The sequence below is a fragment of the Ranitomeya variabilis genome, chromosome 5, assembly GCF_051348905.1.
Source record: "Ranitomeya variabilis isolate aRanVar5 chromosome 5, aRanVar5.hap1, whole genome shotgun sequence".
Taxonomy (NCBI): Eukaryota; Metazoa; Chordata; class Amphibia; order Anura; family Dendrobatidae; genus Ranitomeya; species Ranitomeya variabilis.
This window is the reverse complement of record NC_135236.1, coordinates 1,556,205-1,580,246: the sequence shown is the minus strand read 5'-3', so window position 1 is coordinate 1,580,246 and position 24,042 is coordinate 1,556,205. Positions and strand designations below refer to the sequence as shown.

At 45.2% G+C, this 24,042-nt stretch overlaps 1 protein-coding gene and 1 long non-coding RNA gene across 2 annotated transcripts in view; both read left to right on the top strand.

Annotated features, from left to right (window-relative positions):
• The window catches only part of ACAP1 (ArfGAP with coiled-coil, ankyrin repeat and PH domains 1), a 406,972-nt gene that overhangs the window by 240,244 nt on the left and 142,686 nt on the right, over positions 1–24,042 (top strand). The window contains exon 5 of the mRNA XM_077261424.1: positions 20,004–20,057. Coding sequence (XP_077117539.1) covers positions 20,004–20,057 — 54 coding nt within the window. The remainder of the gene's footprint in view (positions 1–20,003; positions 20,058–24,042) is intronic.
• Positions 20,451–20,925, top strand: LOC143774124 (uncharacterized). Its single transcript, XR_013215474.1, has 2 exons — positions 20,451–20,750; positions 20,798–20,925. It is a non-coding gene; the product is annotated as an uncharacterized LOC143774124 (long non-coding RNA).

The following is a 24,042-nucleotide window of genomic DNA, read 5'->3' as shown; positions in this document are numbered from 1 at the left end:
ATAGAACCATAGACCTGTGTCCCTCGTGATGGGGCCATGATGAATTGGCTGCAGTCCTGTCTCTCCTCCGTTTGGGTGTCTTACAGAATGTCTGACTGGTAGCTCTGTATTTCTTCAGTTCTAATGATGAGATCTCTGAGTCTTTTTATACCTGAGGCATGTAAGCTATTTTAAGGCCATGTGCACACGTTCAGTATTTTTCGCGTTTTTTTGCTATTAAAACGTGATAAAAACGTGAAAAAAACGCTGACATATGCCTCCCATTATTTTCAGTGTATTCCGCATTTTTTGTGCAAATGTAGCCTTTTTTTCCGCGAAAAAATCGCATCGCGGAAAAAAAAGCAACATGTTCATTAAAATATATAAAGAAAACCAGCAATGTGCAAATTTAATCTATACCATATATTAACTCAATATTAACTATGATTAATTGGGAGGACTAGAGTTATTTTATAAAAATATTATTTATTAAATACAATTAATAAAGGAGCTACAAAGGAAAAAATAAGAAAAAACACGTAATTCATGTAATAGCATGGATAAATACTATTGTATAGTGTGATCCCAAAAAGTGTGAACGCACAGCGGTCACAATCCTGGACTGATCAGAGCAGCTGTCAATCATATAGTTATTAGGTGGCCATAATGAACAGCACGAAGCAAAAAAGTCCCCATGATATATACAATAAGGGAAGGTACTTACTCCCGTATTGAAATTGAATACTAAGAGCTGATATGCCACACATATTAAAGCAGTGATTGCTGCCCCAAAAGTAATAAGTGAAGGTAAAAGGTTAATTACCCATGAAATGCGATGTTCAGTCCGGGACCAGACGCGCGTTTCGTGAGAGTAACTCTCGCTTCCCATTTTCATGTCCTCCTTATGAAAATAAAGTCAACATGTAATTAAAGAGTAACTGTAATAATTATAGGGGATAATTCAGGAGACTCTTTGCGTGGAACAAGACAACAGGACACAGTTTTATAAGTGGTAAAGTTTATATTATCACACGGTGATTCAAGCAGGTGCAGAGAGAAACTCAGTCCACAACACTTGGTGCAAATAATAAACGCAGCTTAGCAGTCTATAGGAAACTTCAGAGGTAGATGCAAACAAACAGAAAATCTATGAAGCACAGTTATTCTTGAGGAATCTAGACACGAATAGATCCTTGACTTAGTCCAGACACAGATAGATATGCTATTAGGCAGTTCAAATCATATCTTAGCTCAACCAGGGAGGCCTGGGTGATAAGCTCAGGTTTTGCAGAGCAGCACAGCTTACATGTCCAGCAAATGCAGATGGAAGTAACATGAGCAGCAGATGAAGGAGGATTACTGGAACTGGTGTATGCAGCAGGAACTCAGAGCAGAGTGGCAGGATCTCCAACTCAGGTTCACAGGAGCAGGTGCAGGTGCAAGGCCAGGGAGTAATCAGGAGCTGGATGCAAAGCAGAATAATCTAGCACAGACTGAAGGCTGGGGTGGAGTTTTATAGCAGGAAGACAAGTGCACATGAGACCAAAGACGCCATGTTGGAAAAGGGCAGTAATGCACAAAAGGTAAAAAATGTTCAGAGTTCTGACATTACTCCCTCCTTAGAAGCGGCCTCAGGACGATCCTGGACCTGGTTTCTCAGGGAATCTCTCATGAAAACGAGAAATCTTCTGTTGGGCATTGATGTTTTCCACAGGTTCCCAAGAGTCTTCCTCAGGGGGATATCCCTGCCATCTTATCAGATATTGGAGCCGATTCCTGCGAATCCTGGAATCAATAATTTCCTCCACCATGAATTGTTCTTGCCCATCAATCATCACAGGCTGCGGAGGTGGCACAACACGTCTCTGGAAGGTATTAGGAGATACAGGCTTTAGTAAAGATACATGAAAACCTGGGTGTACCTTCATTGTCCTAGGTAGCTTCAGCTGGCAGGCCACAGAGCTCACAAGTTTTTGTGAAGGAACATTCAACTTCAGATTCTTAGTTGCTAACCACACGGAATCTCGTACCTTGAACATGGGTGCAGGTTTACGTAATCTATCAGCCGATCTCTTATAACGTTCTTGAGCCGTGGTCAGGGATTCCTTCAGAACCTCCAGATTTTGTCTCATCGCAGTCAGCCTTTCCTCCACTGCTGGAACCGGAGAATTAATTGGAGAACTAGGTAAAATAAACGGATGATAACCCAGATTGGCAAAGAAAGGTGTAAATTTAATGGAGGCGCTCTGAGAATTATTATATGAAAATTCGGCTAAGGGCAACAACTCCAACCAATCATCCTGGAGATGGCTGACATAACATCTTAGATATTGTTCCAGCGTCTGGTTGGTACGCTCAGTCTGACCATTTGTCTGGGGATGGTAAGCAGAAGAGAGACAGACATTAATATTGAGTGCAGAGCAAAACCCCTTCCAGAATCTTGAAGTGAACTGTACTCCACGGTCAGAGATGATCTCATCCGGCACCCCATGCAACCGAAAGACATTCTGTATAACCAAGTTCACTGTATCTTTAGCTGAGGGGAGGCCGGTGCACGGAACAAAATGAGCAGCTTTAGTCAGGCGATCAACTACCACCATGATTGTATTCATGCCCCCCTGTCATGGTTCCCAATGGCAAGGGAACGTCAGAGAACTTAAATAACAGACTAGCCCTTGGGTGATGGAATCTCGAGCTGACCGTGAGCTAAACCTACCACACAACTAACAGTGGCCGGGTGACGTACCTACGTTTTATCCCTAGACGCCCAGCGCCAGCCGGAGAACTAACTAACCCTAATAGAGGAAAAAACAGACCTGGCTTACCTCTAGGGAAATTCCCCCAAAAAGGAGACAGAAGCCCCCCACATATATTGACGGTGAGTTCAGAGGAAAAGACATACGCAGTATGAAGGTAGGTTCAGCAAAGCGAGGTCCGCTTACTAGATAGTAAGAAGATACAATAGGGAACTTCACGGTCAGCTGAAAACCCTATTAAAATACCATCCAGAAATTACTTTAAGACTCATGTGTCAACTCATGACACCGGAGTGGTAATTTCGGCCCACAAGAGCTTCCAGCTACAGAAACATAACATAACTGTGAACTGGAACAAAAATGCAAACAAACTTAGGACTAAGAGTCCAACTTAGCTGATAGTAGTCTAGAAGCAGGAACATGCAACAGAAAGGCTCTGGTTACATTGATGGCCGGCACTAGAATAACTGAGCAGCAAGGCTAAATAGGATACTCCCACATCCTGATGGAAACAGGTGAACAGAGAAAGTGAAGCACACAAGTCCAGTACCACCAGCGACCACCGGGGGAGCCAAAAAACCAAATTCACAACAGTACCCCCCCCCCCTCAAGGAGGGGGCACCGAACCCTCACAAGAACCACCAGGGCGATCAGGATGAGCCCTATGAAAGGCACGGACCAAATCAGAGGCATGAACATCAGAGGCTGTCACCCAAGAATTATTCTCCTGACCTTAGCCCTTCCACTTGACCAGATACTGAAGTTTCCATCTGGAAACACGGGAGTCCAAGATCTTCTCCACAACGTACTCCAATTCACCCTCAACCAACACCGGAGCGGGAGGCTCAACGGAAGGCACAACCGGTACCTCATACCTGCGCAATAATGACCGATGGAAGACATTATGGATAGAAAAAGATGCCGGGAGGTCCAATCGAAAGGACACAGGGTTAAGAATCTCCAAAATCTTATACGGGCCGATGAACCGAGGCTTAAACTTAGGAGAAGAAACCCTCATAGGGACAAAACGAGAAGACAACCACACCAAGTCCCCAACACGAAGACGAGGACCAACACGACGACGGCGGTTAGCAAAATGCCGAGTCTTCTCCTGGGACAACTCCAAATTGTCCACCACCTGTCCCCAAATCCGATGCAACCTATCCACCACAGTATCCACTCCAGGACAATCCGAAGACTCCACCTGACCAGAAGAAAAGCGAGGATGAAACCCCGAATTGCAAAAAAAAGGAGAAACCAAAGTGGCAGAACTAGCCCGATTATTGAGGGCAAACTCCGCCAACGGCAAAAAGGCAACCCAGTCATCCTGATCCGCAGACACAAAACACCTCAAATAAGTCTCCAAGGTCTGATTAGTTCGCTCAGTCTGGCCATTAGTCTGAGGATGGAACGCAGACGAAAAAGACAAATCAATGCCCATCCTAGCACAGAACGCCCGCCAAAATCTAGACACGAACTGGGTCCCCCTGTCAGAAACGATATTCTCCGGAATACCATGCAAGCGAACCACATTTTGAAAAAACAGAGGAACCAACTCGGAAGAGGACGGCAACTTAGGCAAGGGCACCAAATGAACCATCTTTGAAAAACGGTCACACACCACCCAGATGACAGACATTTTCTGAGAAACAGGGAGATCAGAAATAAAATCCATAGAGATGTGAGTCCAAGGCCTCTTTGGAATAGGCAAAGATAACAACAATCCGCTAGCCCGAGAACAACAAGGTTTGGCCCGAGCACAAACATCACAAGACTGCACAAAAACCCGTACATCTCGAGACAGAGAAGGCCACCAGAAGGACCTAGCCACCAAATCCCTGGTACCAAAGATCCCGGGATGACCTGCCAACGCAGAAGAATGAACCTCCGAGATGACTCTACTGGTCCAATCATCAGGAACAAACAGTCTACCAGGCGGGCAACGATCAGGTCTATCCGCCTGAAACTCCTGCAAAGCCCGTCGCAGGTCTGGGGAAACAGCAGATAATATCACCCCATCCTTAAGGATACCTGTAGGTTCAGAATCACCAGGGAAATCAGGCTCAAAACTCCTAGAAAGGGCATCCGCCTTCACATTTTTAGAACCTGGTAAGTACGAGACCACAAAATTAAACCGAGAGAAAAACAAGGACCAGCGCGCCTGTCTAGGATTCAGGCGCCTGGCAGACTCAAGATAAATCAAATTCTTGTGATCGGTCAATACCACCACCTGATGTCTAGCCCCCTCAAGCCAATGACGCCATTCCTCAAAAGCCCACTTCATAGCCAAAAGCTCCCGATTACCAATATCATAATTTCGCTCGGCGGGCGAAAATTTTCGAGAAAAGAACGCACAAGGTCTCATCACGGAGCAATCGGAACTGTTCTGCGACAAGACCGCCCCAGCTCCGATCTCGGAAGCATCGACCTCAACCTGAAAAGGAAGAGTAACATCAGGCTGACGCAACACAGGGGCGGAAGAAAAGCGGCGCTTAAGCTCCCGAAAGGCCTCCACAGCAGCAGGGGACCAATCAGCAACATCAGCACCCTTTTTGGTCAAATCAGTCAAAGGTTTAGCAACATCAGAAAAACCAGTTATAAATCGACGATAAAAATTAGCAAAGCCCAAAAATTTCTGAAGGCTCTTAAGCGAAGAAGGTTGCGTCCAATCACAAATAGCCCGAACCTTGACAGGATCCATCTCAATGGAAGAGGGGGAAAAAATGTACCCCAAAAAAGAAATCTTTTGAACCCCAAAAATACACTTAGAACCCTTCACACACAAGGAATTAGCCCGCAAAACCTGAAAAACCCTCCTGACCTGTTGGACATGAGAATCCCAGTCATCCGAAAAAATCAAAATATCATCCAGATACACGATCATGAATTTATCCAAATATTCCCGGAAAATGTCATGCATAAAGGACTGAAAGACTGAAGGGGCATTTGAAAGACCAAAAGGCATTACTAAATACTCAAAATGGCCCTCGGGCGTATTAAATGCGGTTTTCCACTCATCCCCCTGCTTAATTCGCACCAAATTATACGCCCCACGGAGATCAATCTTAGAGAACCACTTGGCCCCTTTTATTCGAGCAAACAAATCAGTCAGCAGTGGCAGAGGATACTGATATCTGACTGTAATTTTATTCAAGAGTCGATAATCAATACACGGCCTCAAAGAGCCATCTTTTTTAGATACAAAGAAAAAACCGGCTCCTAAGGGAGATGAAGAAGGACGAATATGTCCCTTTTCCAGGGACTCCTTAATATATTCTCGCATAGCAGCATGTTCAGGTACAGATAGATTAAATAAACGACCCTTTGGAAATTTACTGCCCGGAATCAGATCTATGGTACAATCGCAATCTCTGTGAGGAGGTAGTGAACCAAGCTTAGGCTCCTCAAAAACATCACGATAATCAGATAAAAATTCTGGAATCTCAGAGGGAATAGATGACGAAATGGAAACCAAAGGTACGTCCCCATGAGCCCCCTGACATCCCCAGCTTACCACAGACATTGCTTTCCAGTCAAGAACTGGGTTATGAGATTGTAACCATGGCAATCCGAGCACCAAAACATAATGTAGATTGTACAACACAAGGAAGCGAATCGTCTCCTGATGGTCTGGATTCATACGCATAGTCACTTGTGTCCAGTATTGTGGTTTATTACTAGCCAATGGTGTAGAGTCAATACCCTTCAGAGGTATAGGAACTTCCAGAGGCTCTAGATCAAACCCACAGCGCCTGGCAAAGGACCAATCCATGAGACTCAAAGCGGCGCCAGAGTCGACATAGGCATCCGCGGTAATTGACGATAATGAACAAATCAAGGTCACAGACAAAATAAACTTAGACTGTAAAGTGCCAATTGAAATAGACTTATCAACCTTTTTTGTACGTTTAGAGCATGCTGATATAACATGAGTTGAATCACCACAATAGAAGCACAACCCATTTTTTCGCCTAAAATTCTGCCGTTCGCTTCTGGACAGAATTCTATCACATTGCATATTTTCTGGAGCCTTCTCAGAAGACACCGCCAAATGGTGCACAGGTTTGCGCTCCCGCAAACGCCGATCAATCTGAATAGCCATTGTCATGGACTCATTCAGACCTGTAGGTGCAGGGAACCCCACCATAACATCTTTAATGGCATCAGAGAGACCCTCTCTGAAATTCGCCGCCAGGGCGCACTCATTCCACTGAGTAAGCACAGACCATTTACGAAATTTTTGGCAGTATATTTCAGCTTCATCTTGCCCTTGAGATAGGGCCATCAAGGTTTTTTCAGCCTGAATCTCTAAATTAGGTTCCTCATAAAGCAACCCCAAAGCCAGAAAAAACGCATCCACATTGAGCAACGCAGGATCCCCGGGTGCCAATGCAAATGCCCAGTCTTGAGGGTCACCCTGCAGCAAGGAAATTACTATCCTAACCTGCTGTGCGGGATCTCCAGCGGAGCGAGATCTCAGGGAAAGAAATAATTTACAATTATATTTGAAATTCAGGAAACGAGATCTATCCCCGGAGAAAAATTCTGGTATAGGAATTCTAGGTTCAGATATAGGAGCATGAATAACAAAATCCTGTAAATTTTGAACCTTCGTAGCAAGATTATTCAAACCTGTAGCCAAACTCTGAGGATCCATTTTAATCAGGTGAGATCAGAGCCATTCAAGGATTAGAAGGAGAGAGAGAGGCAAAGGCTGCAATTAGAGCAGAAATGCAACTGAGTAAACTATAGAGCAAGCTCAGAAGAAAAAAAAAAAATAAAAATCTGCAGACTTCTTTTTCTCTCCTTTCTTCTGCCAACGGTTTTAACCCTTGGCCGGCCATACTGTCATGGTTCCCAATGGCAAGGGAACGTCAGAGAACTTAAATAACAGAACAGCTCTTGGGTGATGGAATCTCGAGCTGACCGTGAGCTAAACCTACCACACAACTAACAGTGGCCGGGTGACGTACCTACGTTTTATCCCTAGACGCCCAGCGCCAGCCGGAGAACTAACTAACCCTAATAGAGGAAAAAACAGACCTGGCTTACCTCTAGGGAAATTCCCCCAAAAAGGAGACAGAAGCCCCCCACATATATTGACGGTGAGTTCAGAGGAAAAGACATACGCAGTATGAAGGTAGGTTCAGCAAAGCGAGGTCCGCTTACTAGATAGTAAGAAGATACAATAGGGAACTTCACGGTCAGCTGAAAACCCTATTAAAATACCATCCAGAAATTACTTTAAGACTCATGTGTCAACTCATGACACCGGAGTGGTAATTTCGGCCCACAAGAGCTTCCAGCTACAGAAACATAACATAACTGTGAACTGGAACAAAAATGCAAACAAACTTAGGACTAAGAGTCCAACTTAGCTGATAGTAGTCTAGAAGCAGGAACATGCAACAGAAAGGCTCTGGTTACATTGATGGCCGGCACTAGAATAACTGAGCAGCAAGGCTAAATAGGATACTCCCACATCCTGATGGAAACAGGTGAACAGAGAAAGTGAAGCACACAAGTCCAGTACCACCAGCGACCACCGGGGGAGCCAAAAAACCAAATTCACAACACCCCCCGATGTAGGCAGCTCCACAATAAAGTCCATTGATATAGACCCCCAAGGGCGGGATGGAACAGGTAATGGTTGTAGAAGACCCGTAGGTGCCACATGAAGAGTCTTGTAACGGGCACATACCTCGCAAGAGAGAACATAGTGTTATGACCCCAATGGCGAGGGTCTCAGAGGAACGTGGAAGTCTGCAGAATACAAAAATCCAGCTCATAGGGCAGTGGTAACTGGGTTGACCATATATCTACTCCTAACGCCAACACTAGAAGTAGCCGGGGATCATTCCTACGTTGATTCTAGATGACACGTGCCAGCCGGAGAATCTAGCTACCCCTAGTAGAGGAAAACAAAGACCTTTCTTGCCTCCAGAGAAGGGGACCCCAAAGCTGGATAGAAGCCCCCCACAAATAATGACGGTGAGGTAAGAGGAAATGACAAACACAGAAATGAACCAGGTTTAGCACAGAGAGGCCCGCTTACTGATAGCAGAATAAAGAAAGGTAACTTATATGGTCAACAAAAACCCTATCAAAATCCACACTGGAAATTCAAGAACCCCCGAACCGTCTAACGGTCCGGGGGGAGAACACCAGCCCCCTAGAGCTTCCAGCAAAGGTCAGGATATAGATTTGGAACAAGCTGGACAAAAATACAAAACCAAAACAAATAGCAAAAAGCAAAAGGCAGACTTAGCTGATATAACTGGAACCAGGATCAGTAGACAAGAGCACAGCAGACTAGCTCTGATAACTACGTTGCCAGGCATTGAACTGAAGGTCCAGGGAGCTTATATAGCAACACCCCTAACTAACGACCCAGGTGCGGATAAAAGGAATGACAGAAAAACCAGAGTCAAAAAACTAGTAACCACTAGAGGGAGCAAAAAGCAAATTCACAACAGTACCCCCCCCCTTAGTGAGGGGTCACCGAACCCTCACCACGACCACCAGGGCGATCAGGATGAGCGGCATGAAAGGCACGAACTAAATCGGCCGCATGAACATCAGAGGCGACCACCCAGGAATTATCCTCCTGACCATAGCCCTTCCACTTGACCAGGTACTGAAGCCTCCGCCTGGAGAGGCGAGAATCCAAGATCTTCTCCACCACGTACTCCAACTCGCCCTCAACCAACACCGGAGCAGGAGGCTCAGCAGAAGGAACTACAGGCACAATGTACCGCCGCAACAAGGACCTATGAAATACATTGTGAATAGCAAACGACACAGGAAGATCCAGACGAAAAGATACAGGATTAAGGATTTCCAATATCTTGTAAGGCCCAATAAAACGAGGTTTAAATTTGGGAGAGGAGACCTTCATAGGAACAAAGCGGGAAGAAAGCCACACCAAATCCCCAACGCGTAGTCGGGGACCCACACCGCGGCGGCGGTTGGCAAAGCGCTGAGCCTTCTCCTGTGACAACTTCAAGTTGTCCACCACATGATTCCAGATCTGCTGCAACCTATCCACCACAGAATCCACCCCAGGACAGTCAGAAGGCTCCACATGACCCGAAGAAAAGCGAGGATGGAAACCAGAGTTGCAGAAAAAAGGCGAAACCAAGGTGGCGGAACTAGCCCGATTATTAAGGGCAAACTCAGCCAACGGCAAGAATGTCACCCAATCGTCCTGATCAGCAGAGACAAAACACCTCAAATAAGCCTCCAAAGTCTGATTGGTTCGCTCCGTCTGTCCATTAGTCTGAGGATGGAAAGCAGACGAAAACGACAAATCAATGCCCATCCTACTACAAAAGGATCGCCAGAACCTGGAAACGAACTGGGATCCTCTGTCTGACACAATATTCTCAGGGATGCCGTGCAAACGAACCACGTTCTGGAAAAACACAGGAACCAGATCGGAAGAGGAAGGCAGCTTAGGCAAAGGAACCAAATGGACCATCTTGGAGTAGCGATCACATATCACCCAGATAACGGACATGCCCTGGGATAGCGGAAGATCAGAAATGAAATCCATGGAGATATGTGTCCAAGGTCTCTTCGGGACAGGCAAGGGCAAGAGCAAACCGCTGGCACGAGAACAGCAAGGCTTAGCTCGAGCACAAGTCCCACAGGACTGCACAATGACCGCACATCCCTTGACAAGGAAGGCCACCAAAAGGACCTGGCCACCAGATCTCTGGTGCCAAAAATTCCCGGGTGACCTGCCAACACCGAGGAATGAACCTCGGAAATGACTCTGCTGGTCCACTTATCCGGGACAAACAGTCTGTCAGGTGGACAAGACTCAGGCCTATCAGCCTGAAATCTCTGCAACACACGTCGCAGATCCGGAGAAATAGCTGACAAGATAACTCCATCTTTAAGAATACCAACAGGATCAGCGACTCCAGGAGCATCAGGCACAAAGCTCCTAGAAAGAGCATCGGCCTTCACATTCTTTGAACCTGGTAAATACGAGACAACAAAATCAAAGCGGGAGAAAAACAATGACCAGCGGGCCTGTCTCGGATTAAGGCGTTTAGCAGACTCGAGATACATCAGATTTTTGTGATCAGTCAAGACCACCACACGATGCTTAGCACCCTCGAGCCAATGACGCCACTCCTCAAATGCCCATTTCATGGCCAACAACTCCCGATTGCCCACATCATAATTTCGCTCGGCAGGCGAAAATTTCCTAGAGAAAAAGGCACAAGGCTTCATAACAGAGCAACCAGGGCCTCTCTGCGACAAAACGGCCCCTGCCCCAATCTCCGAAGCATCCACCTCAACCTGAAAGGGAAGTGAGACGTCAGGCTGGCACAAAACAGGCGCCGAAGTAAACCGGCGTTTCAACTCCTGGAAAGCCTCCACGGCAGCAGGAGCCCAGTTAGCTACATCGGAGCCCTTCTTGGTCATATCCGTCAAAGGTTTCACAATGCTAGAAAAATTAGCGATAAAACGACGGTAGAAGTTAGCGAAGCCCAAGAACTTCTGAAGACTCTTAACTGACGAGGGCTGAGTCCAATCAAGAATAGCTCGGACCTTGACTGGGTCCATCTCCACAGCAGAAGGGGAAAAAATGAACCCCAAAAAGGGAACCTTCTGTACACCAAAGAGACACTTTGAGCCCTTGACAAACAAAGAATTTTCACGCAAAATTTTAAAGACCAACCTGACCTGCTCCACATGCGAATCCCAATTATCAGAAAAAACCAAAATATCATCCAGATAAACAATCAAAAATTTATCCAGATACTTCCGGAAAATGTCATGCATAAAGGACTGAAAAACTGAAGGCGCATTGGAGAGCCCAAAAAGGCATCACCAAGTACTCAAAATGACCTTCGGGCGTATTGAATGCGGTTTTCCATTCATCACCTTGCTTAATGCGCACAAGGTTGTACGCACCACGAAGGTCTATCTTGGTGAACCACTTGGCACCCTTAATCCGGGCAAACAAGTCAGACAACAGCGGTAAAGGATACTGAAATTTGACAGTGATCTTATTTAAAAGCCGATAATCAATACAAGGTCTCAAAGATCCGTCCTTTTTTGCCACAAAAAAGAATCCCGCACCAAGAGGGGAAGAAGACGGACGAATATGTCCTTTTTCCAGAGACTCCTTGATATATGAACGCATAGCGGTATGTTCAGGTACCGACAGATTAAACAGTCTTCCCTTAGGAAATTTACTGCCTGGGATCAAATCTATAGCACAGTCACAGTCCCTATGAGGAGGCAGTGCACTGGACTCAGACTCACTGAAGACATCCTGATAATCAGACAAATACTCCGGAACTTCCGAAGGCGTAGAAGAAGCAATAGACACAGGCAGGGAATCCTCATGAATACCACGACAGCCCCAACTTGAGACTGACATAGCCTTCCAGTCCAGGACTGGATTATGGGTCTGTAACCATGGCAGCCCTAAAACGACCAAATCATGCATTTTATGTAAAACCAGGAAACGTATCACCTCGCGGTGTTCAGGAGTCATGCACATGGTAACCTGAGTCCAATACTGCGGTTTATTTGCTGCCAATGGTGTAGCATCAATACCCCTAAGAGGAATAGGATTTTCTAATGGTTCAAGAATAAAACCACAGCGCTTAGCAAATGAGAGATCCATGAGACTCAGGGCAGCACCTGAATCTACAAACGCCATGACAGGATAAGATGACAGTGAGCAAATCAAAGTTACAGACAGAATAAATTTAGGTTGCAAATTACCAACGGTGACAGGACTAACAACCTTAGCTATACGTTTAGAGCATGCTGAGATAACATGTGTAGAATCACCACAGTAGTAGCACAAGCCATTCCGGCGTCTATGAATTTTCCGCTCATTTCTAGTCAGGATTCTATCACATTGCATTAAATCAGGTGTCTGTTCAGACAACACCATGAGGGAATTTGCGGTTTTTCTATCACATTGCACCGAATTAGGTGTCTGTTCAGACAACACCATGAGGGAATTTGCGGTTTTGCGCTCCCGCAACCGCCGGTCAATTTGAATAGCCAGTGCCATAGTATCATTCAGACCTGTGGGAATGGGAAAACCCACCATAACATTCTTAATGGCTTCAGAAAGGCCATTTCTAAAATTAGCGGCCAGTGCACACTCGTTCCAATGTGTCAGCACGGACCATTTCCGAAATTTTTGGCAATACACTTCAGCCTCGTCCTGCCCCTGAGACATAGACAGCAAGGCCTTTTCTGCCTGAATCTCAAGATTGGGTTCCTCATAAAGTAAACCGAGCGCCAGAAAAAACGCATCAAGATCAGCCAATGCCGGATCTCCTGGCGCCAGCGAAAAAGCCCAATCCTGAGGGTCGCCCCGTAAGAACGAAATAACAATTTTTACTTGCTGAGCAGAATCTCCTGATGAACAGGGTCTCAGGGACAAAAACAATTTACAATTATTCACGAAATTCCTAAACTTAAACCTGTCTCCGGAAAACAGTTCAGGAATCGGTATTTTAGGTTCTGACCTAGGATTTCTGATAACATAATCTTGTATACCCTGCACACGAGTAGCCAGCTGGTCCACACTTGTAATCAAGGTCTGGAAATTCATGTCTGCAGCAAGCATAGCCACTCTGAGGTAAAGGGGAAGGAGAAAAAAAAAACTCAGAATCTTCTTTCTTATAATCCCTCTTCTGCAATGCATTAAACATTTAATACTGGCCTGGCAAACTGTTATGACCCCAATGGCGAGGGTCTCAGAGGAACGTGGAAGTCTGCAGAATACAAAAATCCAGCTCATAGGGCAGTGGTAACTGGGTTGACCATATATCTACTCCTAACGCCAACACTAGAAGTAGCCGGGGATCATTCCTACGTTGATTCTAGATGACACGTGCCAGCCGGAGAATCTAGCTACCCCTAGTAGAGGAAAACAAAGACCTTTCTTGCCTCCAGAGAAGGGGACCCCAAAGCTGGATAGAAGCCCCCCACAAATAATGACGGTGAGGTAAGAGGAAATGACAAACACAGAAATGAACCAGGTTTAGCACAGAGAGGCCCGCTTACTGATAGCAGAATAAAGAAAGGTAACTTATATGGTCAACAAAAACCCTATCAAAATCCACACTGGAAATTCAAGAACCCCCGAACCGTCTAACGGTCCGGGGGGAGAACACCAGCCCCCTAGAGCTTCCAGCAAAGGTCAGGATATAGATTTGGAACAAGCTGGACAAAAATACAAAACCAAAACAAATAGCAAAAAGCAAAAGGCAGACTTAGCTGATATAACTGGAACCAGGATCAGTAGACAAGAGCACAGCAGACTAGCTCTGATAACTACGTTGCCAGGCATTGAACTGAAGGTCCAGGGAGCTTATATAGCAACACCCCTAACTAACGACCCAGGTGCGGATAAAAGGAATGACAGAAAAACCAGAGTCAAAAAACTAGTAACCACTAGAGGGAGCAAAAAGCAAATTCACAACACATAGTCCTTGGTATCCTTCAGGCAAGTTGGCCACCAGAAGAATCGGCTCAGGAACTCTTGTGTCTTTTGTACCCCCCTGTGACCAGCCAACTTGGAGTCATGTACCAACTTGAGGATCTGCAGACGGAAGACCTCAGGGACGTAGATACGTCGATCTCTGAACCACATGCCACCCTTAAAGACAAGATTAATATCCACAGGTGGGTTGGCCAGAAATACATCACCTTCATAGGCCTCCCTGCACTCCTTCCACAAGTCCTGATCGTGGATAACTCTGATGAAATTGGCATCAGATAGAATAGTCTTGGACGGGGCTCCAGGTACGGAATCCACAGCATGGATTCGGGATAAAGCATCAGCCTTCCCATTACGAGAACCTGGACGGTACAAGATAACAAAGTTAAATTGATTTAAGAATAAGTTCCAACGAGCCTGACGAGGAGAAAGACATCTAGCGGATCTAAGGAACTCTAGATTGCGATGGTCAGTTAGCACTATGATCTGTTGTGCAGCTCCTTGCAGATGATGTCTCCATTCTTTGAAAGCCGCAATAATAGCCAGCAATTCCTTGTCTCCCACATCATAATAGATAGATCAATGTGGATAAAATCCGCGCTGCTGTGACAAATAATGGATCCAGATATAGTTATAAGGTGTTCTGGTGGTTTATTCAACGCGTTTCGAAGCTCATGGCTTCTTCTTCAGGAAGTTTCCACACAAAGATACCACGTCGTAATTCTTCTCTGCTGAGGTTAGTCTACGGGAAAAGAAAGCACAAGGATGTAGCAGACCCTTCTCTCCAGTTCTTTGGGAGAGAATAGCCCCCAAAGCATTATCAGAAGCGTCCACCTCCACAATGAAAGGATGTGTTGGATCTGGGTGTATCAACAGCGGTGCTGATGTGAAACAGATCTTCAGCCGATCAAAAGCTTCTTGAGCCTGTGATGAACACTTAAAGGGCTTTTCCTTCTTTGTCAAGGAAGTAATGGGACGGACAATATCAGAAAAATTTCAAATGAAGCGTCTGTAGAAATTTGCAAAACCAATAAAACGTTGGACCTCCTTAATGTTCTTGGGTACCGGCCAGTCAAGGATAGCCTGAATCTTACCAGATTCCATGTTCAGCTCCTGGGGAGAGATGATATAACCCAAGAACTGTATCTCAGAACGATGGAACTCGCATTTCTCCGGCTTGATATACAGTTGGTTCTCTTTCAGACGTCTTAAAACAGTTTTGACATGTTCTTCATGTTCCTGTAGAGAGTCAGAAAAGATTAGAATATCGTCCAAATAGATCACCACAAACTGGTCCAACAAATCTCTGAAGATGTCATTAACAAGGTGTTGAAATGCTGCAGGGGCGTTACAAAGCCAGAAGGGCATCACAAGAGATTCAAAGTGTCCATACCGGCATCTGAATGCTGTCTTCCACTCATCCCCTGGACGAATACGCACCAAATTATAAGCCCCACGAAGATCCAGCTTAGAGAACACCTTAGCATGGCGGACTCTTTCCAGTAATTCAGGAATCAGAGGCAAAGGGTTACGGTTTCATACGGTTACCTTATTGAGTTCCCGATAGTCAACACAGGGTCTCAGGGTCCCATCCTTCTTCTTTACAAAAAAAATGGGTGCCCCTGCTGGTGAGGAAGAAGGACGTATGAAGCCTTTGGCCAGATTTTCATCAATATACTCCTTTAAGGCTTGAAGCTCAGGTGCCGCCAAAGGGTATACGTGACCAAAAGGAATATCTGCCCCAGGAAGCAACTCAATGGAACAGTCATAATGCCTGTGTGGAGGAAGTTGATATGCATTCTTCTTGTCACAGAGGTGAGAGAACTCTTTATATGCTGGAGGTAAAGAAAATACCTGTACATGTGGTTCCGTAGTCGTGGACTCAGGGACAGCTTCTATTAACGCTGAGTTACTCCTTGTTGGAAAGATAATCTCCTTTGTCTCCCAGTTGATAATTGGGTTCCGAGAACGCAACCAAGGAATGCCTAAAATCACAGGAAAATGAGGAGAAGAAATTAGCAAGAAAGAAAGTTGCTCCTGATGATTAGGCTCCAACAAAATTTCAAGGGGTATGGTCTCCTAATCCACAGGCCCAGAGATTAAAGGTGACCCATCCACTGTTTCCATGGTAATTGGAGAGGCTCTTTGCTGAATTTTAATAACATGTTCCTTAGCAAATGCGATATCCATGAAATTGCCACCTGCACCAGAGCCAATCATAGCTGAACTGGAAATCCACTTTCCTGAACACAGGATCTTAATAGGGAGAGAACAGTGAGAGTTCTTTTCCTTCAGCTCCTTGGGGGGTGAAGTCATAGAAAGTGAATGGAATACAGCGTTTAAAGGCAGGCTACATTCAGAGATGTCAGATTCATCATCCCAGTTGTCATACTCCCCTACTGCTGCTAGCACCTTGTTAGGCCATCTAGGACACTTAGGACAATTGATCAAGAAGTGGTCAGACTGGCCGCAGTAGAAACATAGACTTTCACGAAGGTGATGCTCCCGGCACTCATTGATCTCACGCCTCTGAACAGAATCAATTTGCATGGGCACCTCCTCCACCTCCCGAGAGGTTTTACCTGCAGGCTCTTTGGAAGGAAGGGAAAAGTTAGAAATACGGTTATATACAGCAAACTTCTCCTGCCTACGCTCAGTAAGGCGAATGTCAATGCGCACACAATGCTGTATAAATGTCTCTAGCTCTTGTGGTGACTCAGAGCAAGCTAGTTCATCTTTTATAATACTAGACAGACCCCTTTTAAAAATAGGCAATTGTGCATAACTGTCCCAATTGGTATCTACCGCCAATCTCCTGAATTCAGTGGCATACTCAATAACAGAACGTTTAGCCTGGCGTAAAGACAACAAAGCAGATTCAGCGGTTGCACAGTGATTAGGATCATCAAACATTAATGCCATAGCGGCCAAGAAATCATCCAAGTTATTTAACCGTGGGTCACGAGACTCAATCATCGGATTCGCCCAGGCGAGCGCTCGTGAGGTCAGTAGCATTATTACACACAATACTTTGGATCTATCAGTAGGAAAACGGTCAGCATGCACATCAAAATATAGCATACATTGATTCACAAAGCCACGAAATTTGTCGCGATCACCATTAAATCTGAATGGGGGCAACTTAGGTGGGCCAGCTGGTGGCGGTTGCCCAGAGGGTAAAGTCACTTGTGCAGCTATTTGCGTGCTTATGTCCTGAAAAGCCTGTCCATACTGGGACTCTATGCCAGCAAGTTTGTTTTCCTGGGCTGCCATGCGATTGCTTAAGTCCTGCAAAGGACAAACACTTGTTGATTGTGTTCAAAGCTTCCAAACTTCTTTTGCAGACCTTACACATCTTTCTGTAGTGATCTAATTATGGAAAACACCTGCTCTAATCTGCTCTCTGCAGTCATTGTTCCAGCAGTCTCCTTTTTTTTTTTATGGCTAGATTATCCTGTAATAATTATAGGGGATAATTCAGGAGACTCTTTGCGTGGAACAAGACAACAGGACACAGTTTTATAAGTGGTAAAGTCTATATTATCACATGGTGATTCAAACAGGTGCAGAGAGAAACTCAGTCCACAACACTTGGTGCAAATAATAAACGCAGCTTAGCAGTCAATAGGAAACTTCAGAGGTAGATGCAAACAAACAGAAAATCTATGAAGCACAGTTATTCTTGAGGAAACTAGACACGAATAGATCCTTGACTTAGTCCAGACACAGATAGATATACTATTAGGCAGTTCAAATCATATGTTAGCTCAACCAGGGAGGCCTGGTTAATAGTCTCAGGTTATTGCAAAGCAGCAACAGCTGACATGTCCAGCAAATACAGATGGAAGTAACACGAGCAGCAGATGAAGGAGGATTACTGAACACTGGTGTATGCAGCAGGAACTCAGAGCAGAGTGGCAGGATCTCCAACACAGGTTCACAGGAGCAGGTGCAGGTGCAAGGCCAGGGAGTAATCAGGAGCTGGATGCAAGGCAGAATAATCTAGCACAGACTGAAGGCTGGGGTGGAATTTTATAGCAGGAAGACAAGTGCACATGAGACCAAAGACGCCATGTTGGAAAAGGGCAGAAATGCACAAAAGGTAAAAAATGTTCAGAGTCCTGACAGTAACAACTGGTAACCATTGGGTCCACGCATGGCTTCCTCCGCATTCCACAGTTCCTGGATTAAATCCTATTCAATCCATTGAAGCCTTTAACATCTCCTGTAGTTTCTGTTTCTTGTTAAGGTCATATATCCACTCTAGTCCTCTTCCCAAGGCCGAGTTGGTGGGGTTGGACATAGTAGCGTCTGAAACCTGCTGTGCATGCCTCATCACTGGTCTGCTTAGTTTATGTATATACCTCCCTATTTGCGGAGCCCTGGACGAAATGTGAGAATACCAATCCCCTGCAGCTCCCCCAGTTCCACCTGGCTGAGTAGTATCCCACTTCTGCCACCAATTGTGAAGAAACGGGGTCAGTGGGTGCTCTCATCCGCTGGCCCGGCTGCCTTCAGCAAGACTGCATGGACCAGGGCTCATACCACTGAACTCCCACTCTATCTCCCCATGGGCAAAACACTACACAGACAACACACAGGGTAAAACAATGTGGCAATACTCTTTTGAACCACAACACCCCATAGCAAACAGAACAGTCCCAGCTATTACCCCTAAGATGGTGCACATTACAGGGTCTCACCCTTCCGCTGACTCGCTGGGGTAATGGTAGATGATATGTCAGAGCTCCCAGTGCGCTATTCCACTTGTGATACACATACAGAAAAGAGATATCGAGAAGAGTAGAGAGATGACAGAGAACAGTCCATAGAGTCCGTACAAGGTCCAAAGCCAGTTGACATGAAAGTCACCACCTGGCTTATCCGACCATCTCCATGGAACCAGGTGACCAGAGGGTCCCAAAACCTGGCTTTCTTCAAACATATCCATGGTTCAGATATGGTCACTGGATCAGATCTGTGTCCTTCCAACCAGAGCCAAAAACCCTAGGTTGTTTCCTATAGAATCATAGACCTGTGTCCCTCGTGATGGTGCCATGATGAATTGGCTGCAGTCCTGTCTGTCCTCCTTTGGGTGTCTTGCAGAATGTCCAACTGGTAGCTCTGTATTTCTTCAGTTCTAATGATGAGATCACTGAGTATTTTTATAGCCGAGGCATGTAAGCTATTTTTAGAATTACCCAGTGTCCTTCAGTCCAACCTCACGATAAGGGAATCAATGGTGATGAGATCAAGTAGCACTACTTGACCATTCAATCTGTTTGCACAGTCTTTCCTTCTCTGCTTTCGAAGTCAACAAGCTGGTTCCAGAATATAATGCACTATTAGCATATCAGCACACATCAATAAACAAAGATAAACACACACTATGTACAAGTCACTATTACAGACTTACACAGTATGTTAAATGGTATATCAATTTGCAAGTCTGTCTTCTTGACCCACCAGAAATAAACACTTAAATCCACAAGCCAAGCTTTTATCCACAGATAAAAAGTCAATTCTTCTTGGTTTGCAAAAACATAGTCGTCTGGGAAATTGAGATACAATCTGGTTTCTTCACAATGATGATTCTGTGGATTATGATTCTGGGTATGATGATGATTCTGTGGATGTTGATGATTCTGTGGATGATGATTCTGTGGATGTTGATGATGATTCTGTGGATGGTGACAATTCTCTGGATGATGATGTGAGGACGGTGATTCTGGATGATGTCATGTTTGTTTCATGGCTTCTAATTTTTCTGCTTCCAGGAATGTCTGGAGAAGTTCTCAGAAGGTTTGAGTAGGCTGATCGACCATCACACGGTGAGCCTCTCATCGCCTTGCCTCTCCTCCTCACCTCTGCTCCTAGCCTCTCATCCTCTCCTCACCTCTGCTCCTCGCCTCTCATCCTCTCCTCTCCTCGCCTCTCCTACTCACCTCTGCTCCTCATGTTTCCTCCTCACCTATCCTCCTCAGCTCTCCTCCTCACCTCTCCTCCTTGCCTCTCTTCCCCATACCTCCTCGCCTCTCCACCTCACCTCTGCTCCTCGCTTCTCCTCCTCTCCACACCTCTCCTCCTCACATCTACTCCTTGCCTCTCCTCCTCGCCCCTACTTGCCTCTGCTCCTCACCTCTGTCACGGGGTCCTTCTCCAATGCCACACAATCAACAGAGCAAGAGAATAGTGAGCAACTCCAAGACCTTTGTTGAGGGAGGATTTAAAGTGATCCTTCACGGTTAACTCAGTGATTTCCAAATTAATATATATGGTGTTGCCGGCAACTGAAAATGACCAGACGGAGACATGTGTCTCTGTATGGGGGATCGAGCTGATCTCTGGCCCCCGTTTATTCTGCATGACTATATCACAGTCATAGAAATTACACTTCAACCAATCAGCATAAGAACACGCTCACGGTTCTTAGCCTATAAGAATACAGGAACAATCTGTGCGTCAAAGTTTTGTAGAACAATACACCCTCAGTCTCATGTTCTGTCCAAGTTGCAACAATCAAGGTCTCATACCCTCAGTCTCATGTTCTGCCCAAGTTGCAACAATCAAGGTCTCATACCAGCGGTAAAGTTTAGCCTACTAACAAAATTTATATCAAAACAACAAAATGGAGTCGAAAAGCACAAAAATGGAGATTCTTTCTTAATTTCTTCCTTCACATTCCCCCCTAGATAAATTTTGTTAATTAATGTCCAGCATCAGAGATACTATCCCAAGCTCTAAGCTCGAGGGGTATACTGGTCTTCACATGGCTGCTGCGGCGTACCCGTCCCCCCTGTATACTAGAATTTACGAATAACAATTATTGATAACAGTAGTGGGGATCTTTTGAAGATAGCCATGCGCTTGGCTTCAACATCTTCATCAGATAACTTTGTGAAATCTGTGTAGAGAAGAGCAGGGGTGGCAACACTTTTGGTTTCATCATTAGTTGTCTTAGTGCAGAATTTCCTAATACACACAGAAATACACCAAAAAACAAGTTTTAGTATTACATACATAACAAGGATAAAGGTAAATACTGGCAGCCATTTTAAATACAGTTATATCTGCAAGCATAGGAAAAACTTATTGTTTCACAGTATAAGTATAGCAGTACAAAAAGGTATAAAGATATATTTTCACCTTGACAATCCCCCCTAAATACTAAGTTTTTTTCCCTAAAGAAAGATCCTTCGAGACTGTCCATGTGATGGGAAAAGGGGAGGTGGATTTCTTCATCCAGACACCTCAGAAACTCTCCCCTAACGAGAGGCCTCCAGGCAGCTGAACCCTTCGCTAACCTCACATGGAGTTCTCCCACTGTCCCTAAACTAAATCTCTTAGCATCATCTGAGAATGGGGGGTTTTGTCTACTCTCTTGAGGGGGACATACTTAGGGATCTCCCCTGGACCAGTACCATTGTACTCTGGTGGGTCTACTTCTTGATTGAGGAAGGTGCCAGTCGGGATTGCTTTCACTAACTACCTAGGCCTGCCTAGGTGCACTTATACGTCCATCATATTATCATTATTTGTTTGTAAAATGAGAGAGGTTGGTTCTCAGGGTCAGCCAATTGTTTTTGCATAGCTAGTCAGAGGGCCTCCAGGGATAATACTCCTGTATCTGTCTTACCCTACCTGATGTGGTTGGTTCTCTGGTGGTGGGGGCGACATGACATGCTGGTCTACAGCTCCTTCCCAAAAGGATTACTGTCAGCCTACTCCTAAAAGTTAGTGTCTCCAGTATCCACCAACCACAATCCTGTGTCAGCTTATGTCACTGCATATGATCTTGTCTGGACAGGATTCAGTGTAATTCTCTTAGGTCGGGTTGCAGCACGGGTCATACAAGTGTTAGGGCCCAAATCCTCAACTATATCCTAAAAGGCATCACAGCTATAATTGACAAATCTTTGTTCACTGTAATATATACATATATATATTTGATCCATTCAACATTTTTATTAATCTGCACCTGTGGGATTATAGAAGCAAAGTCGGCATAAATCTGGTTCTGGGCTTTAAACTGGTCAGGCACCCCCCTTGGCACCCCAATAGCATCAATATATACTAGTGGATCTTCTTCATAACTCATGTGGAGCTGATCGAGACTTCTCCTCTTTCTGGTAGGTTCATCAGGTATCTTTGGATCCCAAAAATAAAATCTTGAACTGCATAACTAGTTTAACAAGGGTGCATTGACCTATCCAGGCATTAGGCAACCTAGGACGGAGCTTACCATCTCCACATAACCAATAAATGTCGTACATATATTCTGTATGTTTGATTAGTAAATCAGTATCTAGAGAACTGCTCCCTTTGTAGAAACCTGTCTCGAAGATCCCTACTGGTGTACCTGTGGTGTCGTGGGAATTATAGCAGGTGTAATTGTCAGCTAATACGGTTACTTCTCCTGGGACCTTTAGTTTAGGTTCCTTATGAAATAGTGGGACGTAATCTGGGCAATCAGTGGACTTCAAACCTTTCAACGGATTCATGACACAGGCAGTGGTGTTGTCATCAGGGAAAAGCAATGCATATGTGTATTTGCAGCAGAACAAGCAATACATCCTACAGAGATACTCTGGACTCTTACATTGTATCTCACCCATTCTAACCATAGATTTTTCCTTGGGGCTGTTTGTGTTTCTATGGAGAAAACCTCTTGCCAACTGAGACCTGGAATGGGGATCACTTCATTGACTACATTTTGCAAACGCTCACCTGGGCCTAAATTCCCATGGTATCCACTACTAAATACATAATTATAATGCCTTCCCAGTACAAATGTCTGCAGGTCAGCAGATTGGGGGCTTTCGAGATTTAGGAGGAGGGGGTGACAACTTTTACCCCATTTACAGCCCCTAAGTGGTTGCAGAAGGGCTGTAGATGCATTTTCTCACGGAGACCCCTACCCGTTCTATCCTTAGGGAACATGGCTTCGCTAGGTTTATATCCCCAATCATCTCCCGTATTCCAGGCAGCATCTGTCCAATAATAACAACTATTGTTGTCATTTCTGGTAACACACATATAAAACTGGATGGTCCCCTCTACCACCCGTTCAGTCTCGGGGCACTTGACTACATTACAGAAATCAAATCGCCAGATATTCACCGGGGCTGTCAGGTTTACCCAGAGAATAGTGGGACCAGAATTCTTATTTTTACAATAGGGAACAAAGAGGTAGGGGCGAGGATAGCCCTCAGTTCCAGGATCAAAAACAATAGCAACATTTCCCTTCAGTCACTACTGTGACAAAACACTGGTTCGGTCTCTTTTACAGTGTGAAGCGTGGATCCAGGTGCTCTTTCCTTCAAGTTTTACTGCAGTGGGGGGTGACCAGGATCACCGTGTGAGGTCCTTCAAATCTCGGCTGGAGACAATCTCTGCGCACAAACTTTTTCACATACACCAGGTCTCCTGGCACAAAGGGATGGTATCCAGGAACCTTGTCTGGGTCTGGAAGAGAACTGAAAACGGTTAAATGCACTTTGGCAAGGTGTCCATGTAAGGCCTGCACATAGCTAGTCAAGTCCTGGTACTTGAGCTGCAACTGTTGTGGAAAGAAACATTCAAGATTGGGGCCCCTGCCAAACAGAATCTCATACGGTGACAGTCCTGTCTTCCTGTTTGGGGTATGTCTTATTAAAAACAAAGCTAGAGGGAGGCATTCTGTCCATGGTTTACCAGTCTCTGCCATTGCCTTCTGGATTTTAAGCTTAAGAGTTCCATTTAGTCTCTCCACTCTTCCACTACTCTGCGGATGGAGTATGCAATGCTTGACTTACCCCCAGTGCTGCCATTACCTCT